Here is a 13,537-nt window from a genome sequence, read left to right on the forward strand (position 1 = left end):
CGCTGCCTCAACGCTAACTCCAAACCCAGCCCACTTGCACCGGACACCCAGTCTCAGCAAACAAAAAAAGAAAAAAAAAAACCAACCAGGAATCAGGCTGGATGCGGACGAGGCCTATCAGCGAATCGCTCTTCGACTGACATCACTTTATGAATGAAGAACAATTACAGATTACTTGCATATATGTATGTACCAGTTTATCAAATAACTGACTATATTTGGCATTTTTAATAGTAAGCTAACATATAATATCATATCTCTGACATTAATAGAGAAGTGTCACAATTTGTTTATTGGATAAAGGAATGTACCATCTACTTTAGTTGGATCGTGGTTACACTTTTACAGTTTCCCAAATTGCGAATCACCAGCTTTCGGCGAACTTTGGGTGTGTTTTCTGTCCAGAGAAGCTACTGGAAGACTCGTTCTGCAGAGGCGATAACGCTAGATCGCGTGTTCCGGTGCCTGTAGTTTTGAAGCCGGGGAACCCCCCACATATTTGTCCTGTTGGGAGATGCTTATTGCGATTTGTCAGATGTGACTCTTTCTTACACTTGGGTCCCTTCCAAAGTCACGCATCTCCTGGGGCTGTACCGTGCCTACAGAAGTCTGTTGTAGCCTATAGGCCTATCTGATAAGCGAATTGAATTGGCCGTTTGAACTTAATAGCGGATCCTATAAAACTATGCCGTACTGGGACACCTTTCGCGTTGCTATAAACAGACGAAAGGGCGGGTTTTCCCCCGGTTGTTTATTCTAGTTCTCTTTCATCACCACCACCTGTATTACATGTGTTTGTTTAGCCCGAAAGGTAGGTATTCCGCGCGCGTGTGTGTGTGTGTGTGTGTGTGTGTGTGTGTGTGTGTGTGTGTGTGTGTGTGTGTGAAAGCCCGAACGGGACAGCGCAGCTTTTGTCTAGACCGAGGCCGTAACCCGCGGAGGTAAACATTCACTGCAGATATGAACTGTTGATAAAATCCTGCTGGTGATTGGAAGTCACTGCAAGTAAATTTATGATTTGACAGCAGAAACAAGATTAGACTACGTCGTCATGGGGCAGGCGAGATAACGGGCGACAATAGGCTGAGATTGTGCCTTGCATTTGTAAAGTAACCTAAACGCAAACATTTAAAATAGGTTTAATAACGCCTGTATTGCCGTAGGAACACGCGCAGAAACACAAGTTTAATTGCAAGAGCACTAGCTGGTTTAATTGACTGTTTGATTGTCTTCAATTATTTCAAAACTAAGTGGAACGGGTGTCATGAACACTTGTCACCCTAAATTAGATTTTTCTTTTTTTCTTTTTTTCTTTTGGCACGGAATGTCTCTTGGCCTTGTTTAGTGATCATTTATAACTTACCCATTTGCGCTTTTCACGACATGGCCTCAATTTCGCAGAGACGCAAGTCCACCAGCGCCATCTAGCGGCGACAGCGCTGTACAGCACCCTGTAGACCGGAGTTGCTGAGAAGAAGAAAATGAGACTGCCTCTGGAAAGTGATTTATTGGCATTGGGGCTCCTGCTACGCGCACACAGCGCAGCCCCGTAGCCGAGGGCTCTTAAGTCTTAAGCGGGATTCGGGGTCGTAGCTGGCGGTGTCCCTATGGACGGTTTTGTTTCCCTCGGGATGCGGTTTTACAAGACTGTCCACTATTGCGACGAGTATGACGAGTCTCTCTCTCTCTCTCTCACACACACACACACACAAACAATTTTTTTTGTGATGCTAAAACTGCCAACAGTCAGATTCACCGTAATGGAGTATCTATGTCTCAGGCATTTAAACAGACATGTTACAGAAGCAGGACAGGCGATCTCTGCAGTCATAATGTTACCCCAAACGCCTACACCTCAGCCCCCTATGGACCTATCAGAATCACATAGGATACTGATGATAGGGAGTAGATTACTGTGGGATTTGGTGGAAGGGAAGTCAATCCCTGTGGGATCTGATCATAGTTACGGAGTAGATTACTGTGGGATCTACTTAAATCAGGGGTCAGATTACTGTGGGATCTGATGGCAGGGGAGTTGATCCCTGTGGGATCTGAAGGTAGTTAAGGAGATCACTGAGAGATCTACTGAATCAGGAGGAAGATCACAGGGAGTTGATTTCCATGAGATCTGGTTGGAGTGAGGGAGTAGATTACAATGGGATCTATTAGAAGCATGGGGAATATTGCTGTGGGATCTACTGGAAATAGCAGCCAGATCCCTGTGATCTGATGAAAGGGGTGTTGATCCCTGTGGGATCTGAATTGCAGGTGAGTGTACATGCGTTGCCTAACCTTTCTCATTTGGCTTATAATATCTCATTAGCAAGGCTCATATTACCCCATTACGGCAGCTTCTGTTTCTCCATCGCTGAGACTGATATTCATCCATAACTCAGTCTTTTATTACTGATACTGAGGCCTATCTAAATGCAGCTGTGTGCATTATCAAGATGACAAGGCATTCTGCTGCTTGTATGTCTGCTTCTGTTTCTGTTTTATTTTATTGTTATTGTTAAAGAAAAGCTAAAAGGGGCAGGGCTCATTCTGGACTTGGGGGGGGGGACGGTAACACTAAACACTTGTCATTACAGAGAAATAAATATTTGGAAGAACCCTAATACTAATATGCCTCCCTGGCATGGCCCCGTCTGCCCAAATCTGAGCCCACCTGTGGGTCTGAGTACCAACAGCAGCGTGACTATGATGTGAATAATCCGGTGAATCAAAGTAAAGGCAGAACTTTCATAGCATCGTGTGAAGTAGATTAAACAATGAAATCCGTTTCAAATCACTAAGAACACACACACTCAGTGAGCACTTTATTAGGTATTCATTAGACTTATGTTTTAGACTTATTACGTCTTCTGTTGCTGCAGCCTATCCACTGAGAGGTTTGATGCGCTGTGTGTTTGATGCGCTGTGTGTTCAGGGATGTCAGCTTTGACCAGTCTGGCCCTTTTCCACTGACCACTCTCATTAACAAGGCATTTTTGCCCACAGAACTGCTGCTCACACACAGATAAATACACAGTGTTTTACAGTGCAGAGACACACACAGACATACAGATAAACACACAGTGTGTTTTACAGTGCAGAGACACACAGACATACAGATAAACACACAGTGTGTTTTACAATGCAGAGACACACACAGACATACAGATAAACACACAGTGTGTTTTACAGAGCAGAGACACACACAGACATACAGATAAACACACAGTGTGTTTTACAGAGCAGAGACACACACAGACATACAGATAAACACACTGTGGTAGTATCATCCTCTGACATCAGCAGCACATCCTCTCTAAAATTAGAAACATGTTCTGAAGCTTCTCCAACCAAGAGAAAAAAGTCCAAAACTGAAACCAGATGAAAAAGACAAAAACAAAGAACAAATGTCATGTTTGTGTCTGACTTCATTTCATTGTACAAACGGCAGGAATCCAACCTCACAGATATCAGTACAAACCCACAGAGACAAGGGAGCATAAACATATCTACAGTGAGGTTACACACACACACACACACACACACACACACACATACACCATACACACACACACACACACACAATACATACACACACACAGACCATACACACACACACACCATACACACACATACACCATACACACATACACACACACACACACACACAATTAATACACAACACACTGGTCGAAGCTGACAGGAAGGTGACAGAAACGCAGATAACCATGCATTACAACAGTGGTATGCAGAAGAGCATCTCTGAACACACAACACATAAAACCTTTAAGTGGATAGGCTACAGCAGCAGAAGATCTATAAGTAAAAGAAAACAAAAGTATATATTTAATACATACTGTATGTACATATACAGCCATGGATTTTTGTTTCTGAAGGGTAAACTATAAATGTGTGTTTCAAGCCAATACCAGTCACATGGGATTAAATACAGAATCAAAGTCAAAAATGAAATGCACATTTAATCTGTTAACTAGAGTCTTTACTAGATACTCTACGTCCCAGAGCACCTCACCCAGAGAGCAACAGCTGTCTCCCCCGGCGATGGCAGGAAGGTGGTCTCCATGGCAACAGCCACAGGGGGCGTGGCTCCTCAGTTTTCAGGTGCCTCTCCTGGATAAGCTTCTCCTACATCACTGTGGATGTAACTGTATCTGGCAACCACAATGCACACCTGGCAACCAGTTCAGCAGTCAGCACAAGCAGAAAGTGCCCCCACCTCCCCCTCACCAAGCTGAGACAGTGGCAACTGTAATCTGGGCAGCATGTTACCAAAGAGCAGAGAGGAGGTGACTGTAGGGAGGAGCAGAGAGGAGGTGAATGCAGGAGGAGCAGAGAGAGGAGGTGAATGCAGGAGGAGCAAAGAGAGGAGGTGACTGTAGTGACCCTAGTGTAAGAAACCTTGGAGTGGTGATGGACAACAGGCTGTCTTTCTCCGAGAACATCGCTACGGTGACCCGGGCATGCAGGTTCTTCCTGTACAACATCCGGAGAATCCGACCCTTTCTCACCACCTACTCCACTCAGCTCCTTGTTCAAGCAATGGTCCTGTCCCGCCTGGACTATTGCAATTCTCTGCTGGCTGGCCTTCCAGCATCTGCCATCAGACCCCTACAACTGATCCAGAATGCTGCAGCCCGTCTGGTATTCAATGTTCCCAGACATTCACATGTCACCCCCCTGCTCAGCAACCTCCACTGGCTGCCTGTTATGGTTCGCATCAAATTTAAAACTTTGGTGCTCGCCTACCAGGCAGTTAAAGGATCAGCCCCTGTATATATTCAACCCCTTATCAAGACCTATACACCAACAAGACCCCTTCGTTCTGCCACTTTGTGCCGTCTGGCGCCTCCCCCTCGCCACACCTGCACTTCACGCTCACGACTGCTGTCTGTCCTGGTCCCACGGTGGTGGAATGACCTCCTGGTGGATGTCAGAACGGCAGAGTCTCTGACCTTCAAGCGCAGACTGAAGACCCATCTCTTCAGGCTACACCTTTCCCTCCCCAACTCACAATCACCGTGATTAGCCTTAGACCGTAATGGCACTTATGTATAGATATCGTTACTTGTATCGGTATTGTTGTTTTTATTGGCTGTTGTATTGTTGTATTCTAGCTGCCAACTGTGGTATGCTAGTTTGAAAGTTGATTGTACTCTTCAAGGGTTCTGATTTTCTGTATGTTTACACTAGGACTCGGAACTGTACTGTCCTCTCAGGTCCTCTTTGCACTTGTTCTTTTGTTTGATTTGCACTTTGTTGTATGTCGCTCTGGATAAGAGCGTCTGCTAAATGCCATGTAATGTAATGTAATGTAGGGAGGAGCAGAGAGGAGGTGATTGTAGATATTTCCAGACCGTAGAATTATAAGGTTCTAACTGACATTTTTGACAAAAATAATAAAAGGTAAATGGACTGCATTTATTTAGTGCTTCTATACCTCCACACTAATCAGAAGACATAACCATATAATTCCAAGTTCAGCTTTTGAGTTTTAATACATTTCTAAATTGTAACAAATTTCCCCCCCAAAAATAAATAAATATACCCCAATACATTTTCTAAACATGTTTTCACTTGTGATTATGTTTTAAAAATCTACAACAGACTAAAGTGCGCTGAAAGTGAAGGGGTCTGAACACTTTCTGAAGCCACTGTATGTTCAACGCGTATTCTGTATTCTTGCCACTTGTGTTTGTATATTCACGAGCTTGGGTCAATTTCAGCTGTGAACTGACGCGGTGCCAGACCCCGGTAAAGGAGGATAGCAGAGACGCGGTGCCAGACCCCGGTAAGGGAGGATAGCAGGTGGTTTGTTTGCAGAGTGCAGTGAGCACTCAAAACAACGGGCATAAAAACAGCTGCTCGTATAGGCTATTAGGCTAAGCGCCTCCAAGTTCAAAAGAAAATTGTAACAGGCATGTACAAGGTACAAAAGCAAACAAAAGTTTCTTCTTGCATCAAGTCGAAAGCTACACGAATGAGATGCAAATGTACAGTTTCAATATGTAAGCTCAGTATACAAATATCACACCAAAACGATGCGGAGACGGTGTGCAATTTCTGACGCCGAAGCATTCTTCCGGTCGCTATGAAATTAATTCGGGGTGCCGGTATCTTCTGACGTTGACCAGTAGGGGGCGTCGTTGGCTTAACCTTCCCCCCCCCCCCCAATTCTTCAAATGTGGCTCCGTTCATTTCGGAATTCATTCTGCTGCTGCTGTCAGCCGTCACGTCATCGGTGAAGTGAACGGGTGCTTTGCAACATGAGCTGGTACAGTCGTAGTACGGGTTAATACCTATCTCATGTGTCCATAAGCCTTTGTCCCAGAACCAAATTCCAGTTTTTTAAATGTGTTTTTTAGCGAACACTAACATCCACTTGGCTCGAGACAGATTTAGATCATTTCTGCATCGGCCCTGTGACAGCATACATATAAACACTGTACTATGCAATGGCTCTGGATCGGAGCGCCAAATGACCGAGCTGTAATGTAATGTTGGCGCCACCTTGTGGGCCAATGTGATGCCGCATTTTGTGGTCTGCCATGACAAAGGCTCGAGAGGGGTCCAGTCGGAGCGAGCAGAAGAGCGGAAAGACTGAAGCCGACTAGGCCAACAGACAAAAATCATCAACGATGAATTATAATTCTTTATTTTCCCCAAACATGAACACGAACCAGTATATAAAATATTATTGGTTTAGTATTTTATTTTTAAACAAAGATAAAACAACAAAAAACAAAAGCCTCTTTCGACATTACATTACATTACATTAATGGCATTTGGCAGACGCTCTTATCCAGAGCGACGTACAACAAAGTGCATACCCATAACCAGGGATAAGTTCGCTGAAAGACATAGCGGGAAGTAAAATTTCAACTGCTACCAGTACAACAAAGATAAGGACCAGGGCCAATTTGAATTTCTTTTTGGGGTTTTTTACAGAAGAACAAACAAACAAAACGCAAAAGTATGACCAAACCCCTTGACTAGCCAAACACTGCTTACCTAGCCAAACTAAAAATACTGATACACAAAAAAGTAAATCACAGAAAGACAACAATTAAGGTTCACAGGGAGGTAGGTAGGGATGGGGAGAGGTGCTGCTTGAAGGTACGCTTGAAGGTGGGAAGAGATTCTACAGTTCTGACTTCAATGGGGAGTTTGTTCGACCTACACTGTCGAACTTGTTGCTGCAGCATCGGTAACCTTTTGTCCTTTTGTTCACAGTTCTTTCATTGGATCTCTTAATTAGAAATGATTTCTAGTAACTTATTACTCTATTAGTTAATCTGCCTACACCCAAACCCCCACCCATCACCAAACACAAGCTGGGCTCTGTTCCACAGCCTTGCAACACCGCCTCACTGACCACCACCAACGTGTGTGTGTGTGTGTGTGTGCAACACTGCCTCACTGACCATCACCAATGTGTGTGTGTGTGTGTGTGTGTGTGTGTGTGTGTGTGTGTGTGTGTGTGAGTGTGTGTGTGAGTGTGTGTGTGAGAGTGTGTGTGTGAGTGTGAGTGTGTGAGTGTGTGTGTGTGTGTGTGTGTGTGTGAGTGTGTGTGTGAGTGTGTGTGTGTGTGTGTGAGAGTGTGTGTGTGTGTGTGTGTGTGTGAGAGAGTGTGTGTGTGTGTGTGTGTGTGTGTGTGTGTGTGTGTGTGTGCAACACTGCCTCACTGACCACCACCAAGGATGCCAACGCCCCCCCAACGGCCCTTTTCTGAATCAGACATTCTGATTGGACAAGCTGCTGGGGGGCCCCGCCTCTCACATCCCTCATTGCGTCACCAGCAGTCACCACAGGGCCTGTCGGGATCTGAGATGCAATCCAAGATTTTGGACCTGGTTCACGGAGAGAAAAGAACCACGATGAGATGTGATTGGGTGTGGTGATGCAGCACCAATTGCAGAAAGGGGTTTGATTGGCCACAGTACCACTATGCAAAAAGGGGTTTGATTGGCCACAGGACCACTTGCAGAAAGGGGTTTGATTGGCCACAGTACCACTATGCAAAAAGGGGTTTGATTGGCCACAGGACCACTTGCAGAAAGGTGTTTGATTGGCCAAAATTGAGCTAAGCACAAAGGCATTTGATTGGCCACAATGCAGCAAAGCAGAAAGGCGTTTGATTGGCCTTGGCAGCGTGTGCAGAAAGCCGTCTGATTGGCCATGGCAGCATTTGCAGAAAGCCGTCTGATTGGCCATGGCAGCGTGTGCAGCCCTCTGATTGGCTGAACCCCCCTCACCCATCCAGCTCTTTGCAGGTGTACTCCAGCTCTCGGTCCAAAGCAGCATTTTGCAGAGTTCTCAGAGAATCGTTTTCACACGTTTCCCTTTGAGGCACAAGGCATAAAATCAGCATTAAATGGCTAACACATTTTACACCACATTTTATACCACATTTTACACCACATTTTACACCCCTCCCTCCCTCCCGACAGACAGAGAAACGCTGCGATGTTCCTGAACTGTCCGTCGCCTGAACATGACACATTATACCTTGTTGGAAAAGGTAGGAAACCCTGTACAAGAAGCTTACCATGTTTTACAGTAGTTTGGTACTGAAATGACCTTGCAATGCATTTACACAACAACAACAAACAGTTCAAGACAACCTTCACAGGTATAGTCCTGGCACATAAATAGTTTTCTAACGGATTATGAAATAAACTTTGTTTGAAAACATTTGTCACAAAACTTGGCTCCATAGGTCTGTATCAAAAAATTTGCGAAACAAACTCATATTTCTACCAAACAGGAGATATCTGGGCCAGACGTGCAATAAAGGTGAGCTAAGAAAAAAAGTATTTAATTAAACTTCTGAAAAGGAGGGTGAAGTGGAGGAGTGGTAGTGGAGGAGTGGAGTAAAGGAGGGTGGAGTGGAGGAGTGGAGTAAAGGAGGGGGTAGTGAGAGACAGTGGTAAAGGAGGGGGGAGTGAGAGACAGTGGTAAAGGAGGGTGGAGTGGGGGAGTGGAGTAAAGGAGGGTAGAGTGGAGGACTGGAGTAAAGGAGGGGGGAGTGGAGGAGTGGAATAAAGGAGGGGGAGTGAGAGACAGAGGGATGTAGCCATGGGGACACCAGGGTCTGGTCAGGACTGCTTACAGCGCAGCACTGGGATGTGAAGGGGGAGGAGCTTACTTGTCATTTCCTGTGGTGACCAGGATGACGCTCAAGGCCTTCACTTGGGGGGGGCTCAACTGCTTGACTTCAATGCTGGCGAATATGCTGGGGGAGGGATACTGACAATTCAACCAAAATACACTTCCTCATCATCCTCATCGTGTCTAGCATCACCATCAGGATCTCTGTCCTTGTCAGGAGCAGTGCAGTGTGGTATTTGTAGTTTCTGTATAGATCACAGCAGTACATACTGATACTTTCCCCCTACCTCATGATCGCGGGGAGTTTTTTGTAACATATAAAACACAAGCTGGGGTTTTTCAATGCCTTGGCTGTGCACTGTTGTTTTCAATGGGAGCAGCTGGAATATGGCCTCGAAAGGGTGAGTGGCAACCAAAAGGACGCTTCAGTGACACATATCCGCTCTGATCAATGGCAGACAGGATGTGGAGCAGTACAGTGTGGTATTTGTAGTTTCAGTATGGCAGGCAGGATGTATCGTAGTGCAGTGTGGTATTTGTAGTTTCAGTACAGCAGACAGTCTGTAGACCAGTGCAGTGTGGTATTTGTAGTTTCAGTATGGCAGACAGGATGTGGAGCAGTACAGTGTGGTATTTGTAGTTTCAGTACAGCAGACAGTCTGTGGTATTTGTAGTTTCAGGTGGGCTCTGGAGTGATGAACTGGGCAGAAGGTATACAAATTCTGGGATCTGAATGGTTCTGATCGGGTTCTGGCTGGTTAAAAGTGGTTGTGACTGATTGTGACTGGTTCTGGCTGGTTCTCTGAGGGTGAGTTAGTTGCAGTAATACTCAGAGTCCTGCCCTGTAGCGGAAAGTTCCAGCACAGGTGATGTCGCCCTTACCTGTTGTTATTGAAAGGTGTGCTTATTGACCCATTCAGCATCGCAGTGACTTCACCACAAGCTGCCTGGGAAAACTGTAATGTGTGAATATATATAAAACATAAATATACAGAAATACACCCATTTCAGATTTCCCACATCCTCTACAACATTTTCTACAAACACTTTTCCCTCTCCAGAATTAAAGGCAGATTATGCAGGATTTCTCTCCTTGCTTGGCTCCAGAGTTTGCACACAAGAAAACTCTCCTCATTCTCAACCCTGCCAACACCCCCAAGATCATTTTGGCTGGCTATTGGTAGCTTTGTAGCTCTGACCGTGTACAACTACTGTGTAATAGCATTCAGCTGCCAAGGTCTAATATGCTTTATAAAACATCTGCTTTAGTACTTTCCATGTCACTGCAGTCTCTTTATAAATGCACTAAATGCGCATTCGCAGCAGTTAGTCAAAGATATTCCAAAATCCAGGACTGACATATCCGATGGCAAAAACGATACGCAGAAAAGTAGCTAACTTCAGCGAAATGTTAGTGGTGATTGAATAAAAAAACATTAAATAATGGACATGAACAATAATTATGCTTAACAAGGCTTTAAAAATCATCCTGTAATTGGCTAACTTGATTTCTTTACAACAGCCAAAACACGGCTTAACTCAGCAGAGTAAATGGCACATGCACACTGCACCTCCACAAACACGTTGAAAGTCCAGAATACAGCTGCACACAAAATGCTGGGAGCCAAGTGTGACAACAAGCCTGGGATAAATAATGACGTTGAACGCTGAACCTTAGCCTACAAACAACATCCGAACATATGTATGTATATTCAGAACGAAGGATAGGCAAGATGGCATCTGCGCTTGATGTATTGGGCCAAAGGACTCTGGGATTTTACTGCACGCCTGTGGTTTTAATCCTCCATGGCTACTGAAGTGCCCCTCGATGGACGTCATTCAGGCAGGACACAATAGCAACAGACTTCCAACAGACAGGCGCAGAGGCGATTGACTGTGAGATATTGAAAATGACCGTAAACACAAGACGCCTAAAAGAGCAGAAATAAAGGACAGGGGACAGGATACCATCCAGTCCGTGGGCTGTACGAGCCCAAACCCGCCTGAAAGCACCGCTCACGCCCTGCTCAGACACAGACAGGGACACAGACACAGACACAGACACAGACACAGACAGGGACACAGACACAGACAGAGACACAGACAGGGCGGCCTGTCGCATAGTGGTTAAGGTAGATGACTGGGACACGCAAGGTCGGTGGTTCTAATCCCGGTGTAGCTACAATGAGACCCACACATGATAACCCTGCATTGCTCCAGGGCAGGATTGTCTCCTGCTTAGTCTAATCAACTGTATGTCGCTCTGGATAAGAGCGTCTGCCAAATGGCAATAATGTAATGTAATGTAACAGACAGACACAGACGCAGACAGACACAGACAGGGACACAGACAGACACAGACGCAGACAGACACAGACACAGACAGACACAGACGCAGACAGACACAGACGCAGACAGACACAGGCACAGACAGACACAGACACAGACAGACACAGACACAGACAGACACAGACAAGCTGCATGTCACTCACTGCTTCTGAGGCTCGGTTCCAGAAGGACCGGACCGGATTCCTCTCACACTTATCTGATTTGGGACAGCCTTTGGTGAAGGTTTCTGAGGAAGAGCACACACACACACACACACACACACACACACGCTGAGTTTACTGATGTAGAAGTTGTGTTGTAGAAGTTGTGTAGTTGAAGCTGGTTGCCAATGATAGAGTTTACTGATGTAGAAGTTGTGTGGTTGAAGCTGATGGGTGTGATAGAGTTTACTGATGTAGAAGTTGTGTGGTTGAAGCTGGTTGGCTGTGATGGAGTTTACTGATGTAGAAGTTGTGTGGTTGAAGCTGGTTGGCTGTGATGGAGTTTACTGATGTAGAAGTTGTGTGGTTGAAGCTGATGGCTGTGATGGAGTTTACTGATGTAGAAGTTGTGTGGTTGAAGCTGGTTGGCTGTGATAGAGTTTACTGATGTAGAAGTTGTGTGGTTGAAGCTGGTTGGCTGTGATGGAGTTTACTGATGTAGAAGTTGTGTGGTTGAAGCTGATGGCTGTGATAGAGTTTACTGATGTAGAAGTTGTGTGGTTGAAGCTGATGGCTGTGATAGAGTTTACTGATGTAGAAGTTGTGTGGTTGAAGCTGATGGCTCTGATGGAGTTTACTGATGTAGAAGTTGTGTGGTTGAAGCTGGTTGGCTGTGATGGAGTTTACTGATGTAGAAGTTGTGTGGTTGAAGCTGGTTGGCTGTGATGGAGTTTACTGATGTAGAAGTTGTGTGGTTGAAGCTGGTTGGCTGTGATGGAGTTTACTGATGTAGAAGTTGTGTGGTTGAAGCTGGTTGGCTGTGATGGAGTTTACTGATGGAGAAGTTGTGTGGTTGAAGCTGGTTGGCTGTGATGGAGTTTACTGATGTAGAAGTTGTGTGGTTGAAGCTGGTTGGCTGTGATGGAGTTTACTGATGGAGAAGTTGTGTGGTTGAAGCTGATGGCTGTGATGGAGTTTACTGATGTAGAAGTTGTGTGGTTGAAGCTGATGGCTGTGATGGAGTTTACTGATGTAGAAGTTGTGTGGTTGAAGCTGATGGCTGTGATAGAGTTTACTGATGTAGAAGTTGTGTGGTTGAAGCTGATGGCTGTGATAGAGTTTACTGATGTAGAAGTTGTGTGGTTGAAGCTGGTTGGCTGTGATGGAGTTTACTGATGGAGAAGTTGTGTGGTTGAAGCTGGTTGGCTGTGATGGAGTTTACTGATGTAGAAGTTGTGTGGTTGAAGCTGGTTGGCTGTGATGGAGTTTACTGATGGAGAAGTTGTGTGGTTGAAGCTGATGGCTGTGATGGAGTTTACTGATGTAGAAGTTGTGTGGTTGAAGCTGGTTGGCTGTGATGGAGTTTACTGATGTAGAAGTTGTGTGGTTGAAGCTGATTGTGATAGAGTTTACTGATGTAGAAGTTGTGTGGTTGAAGCTGGTTGGCTGTGATGGAGTTTACTGATGTAGAAGTTGTGTGGTTGAAGCTGGTTGGCTGTGATGGAGTTTACTGATGGAGAAGTTGTGTGGTTGAAGCTGGTTGGCTGAAATGCACCTTTGCTGCCCTTCTTGCTGCACCAGGTCTGGCCGTCCATGACGAAGCCCAGCAGTGTGTCCTCCAGGGCCAGCAGTTTCGGCAGACATTTCTGGGCCTCTCTGAGCTGGCGGACAAAGAGCTTTGTTTTGCTCCAGAGCAACATCTAAAACACAACGTGAGAAAAACATTAAAAACACTGCATAGGATATGATTCAGTTCACTTAAATCAAACCGGAATCAGGGTGCCCTGCTGTAACATTGAGCTATGCCAGCTTCGCAAACTAAAAACCCTGTTACCGTGTTACAGACAGTAAGGTGGGCGGGGCTTACCCTGTTACAGACAGTAAGGTGGGTGGGGCTTACCCTGTTACAGACAGTAGGGTGGGCA

At 45.4% G+C, this 13,537-nt stretch overlaps 1 protein-coding gene across 2 annotated transcripts in view; it reads right to left on the reverse strand.

Annotated features, from left to right (window-relative positions):
• Window positions 1-6,766: 6,766 nt before the first annotated feature.
• LOC133127157 (ADP-ribosyl cyclase/cyclic ADP-ribose hydrolase 1-like) overlaps window positions 6,767-13,537 on the reverse strand; it is a 10,492-nt gene continuing 3,721 nt past the window's right edge. Inside the window, exons 3-8 of one of the 2 annotated variants that reach the window (XM_061239836.1) lie at window positions 13,168-13,273; window positions 11,616-11,698; window positions 10,006-10,079; window positions 9,161-9,247; window positions 8,268-8,354; window positions 6,767-7,862 (exon numbers count right to left, since the gene is read on the reverse strand). In XM_061239836.1, the coding sequence (XP_061095820.1) occupies window positions 7,805-7,862; window positions 8,268-8,354; window positions 9,161-9,247; window positions 10,006-10,079; window positions 11,616-11,698; window positions 13,168-13,273 (495 nt within the window). In that variant the 3' untranslated portion in view covers window positions 6,767-7,804. Of the gene's footprint in view, window positions 7,863-8,267; window positions 8,355-9,160; window positions 9,248-10,005; window positions 10,080-11,615; window positions 11,699-13,167; window positions 13,313-13,537 lie in introns of both variants that reach the window. The other variant, XM_061239835.1, reaches the window with a different exon arrangement.

This window comes from Conger conger, chromosome 4 (genome assembly GCF_963514075.1).
Source record: "Conger conger chromosome 4, fConCon1.1, whole genome shotgun sequence".
Lineage (NCBI taxonomy): Eukaryota > Metazoa > Chordata > Actinopteri > Anguilliformes > Congridae > Conger > Conger conger.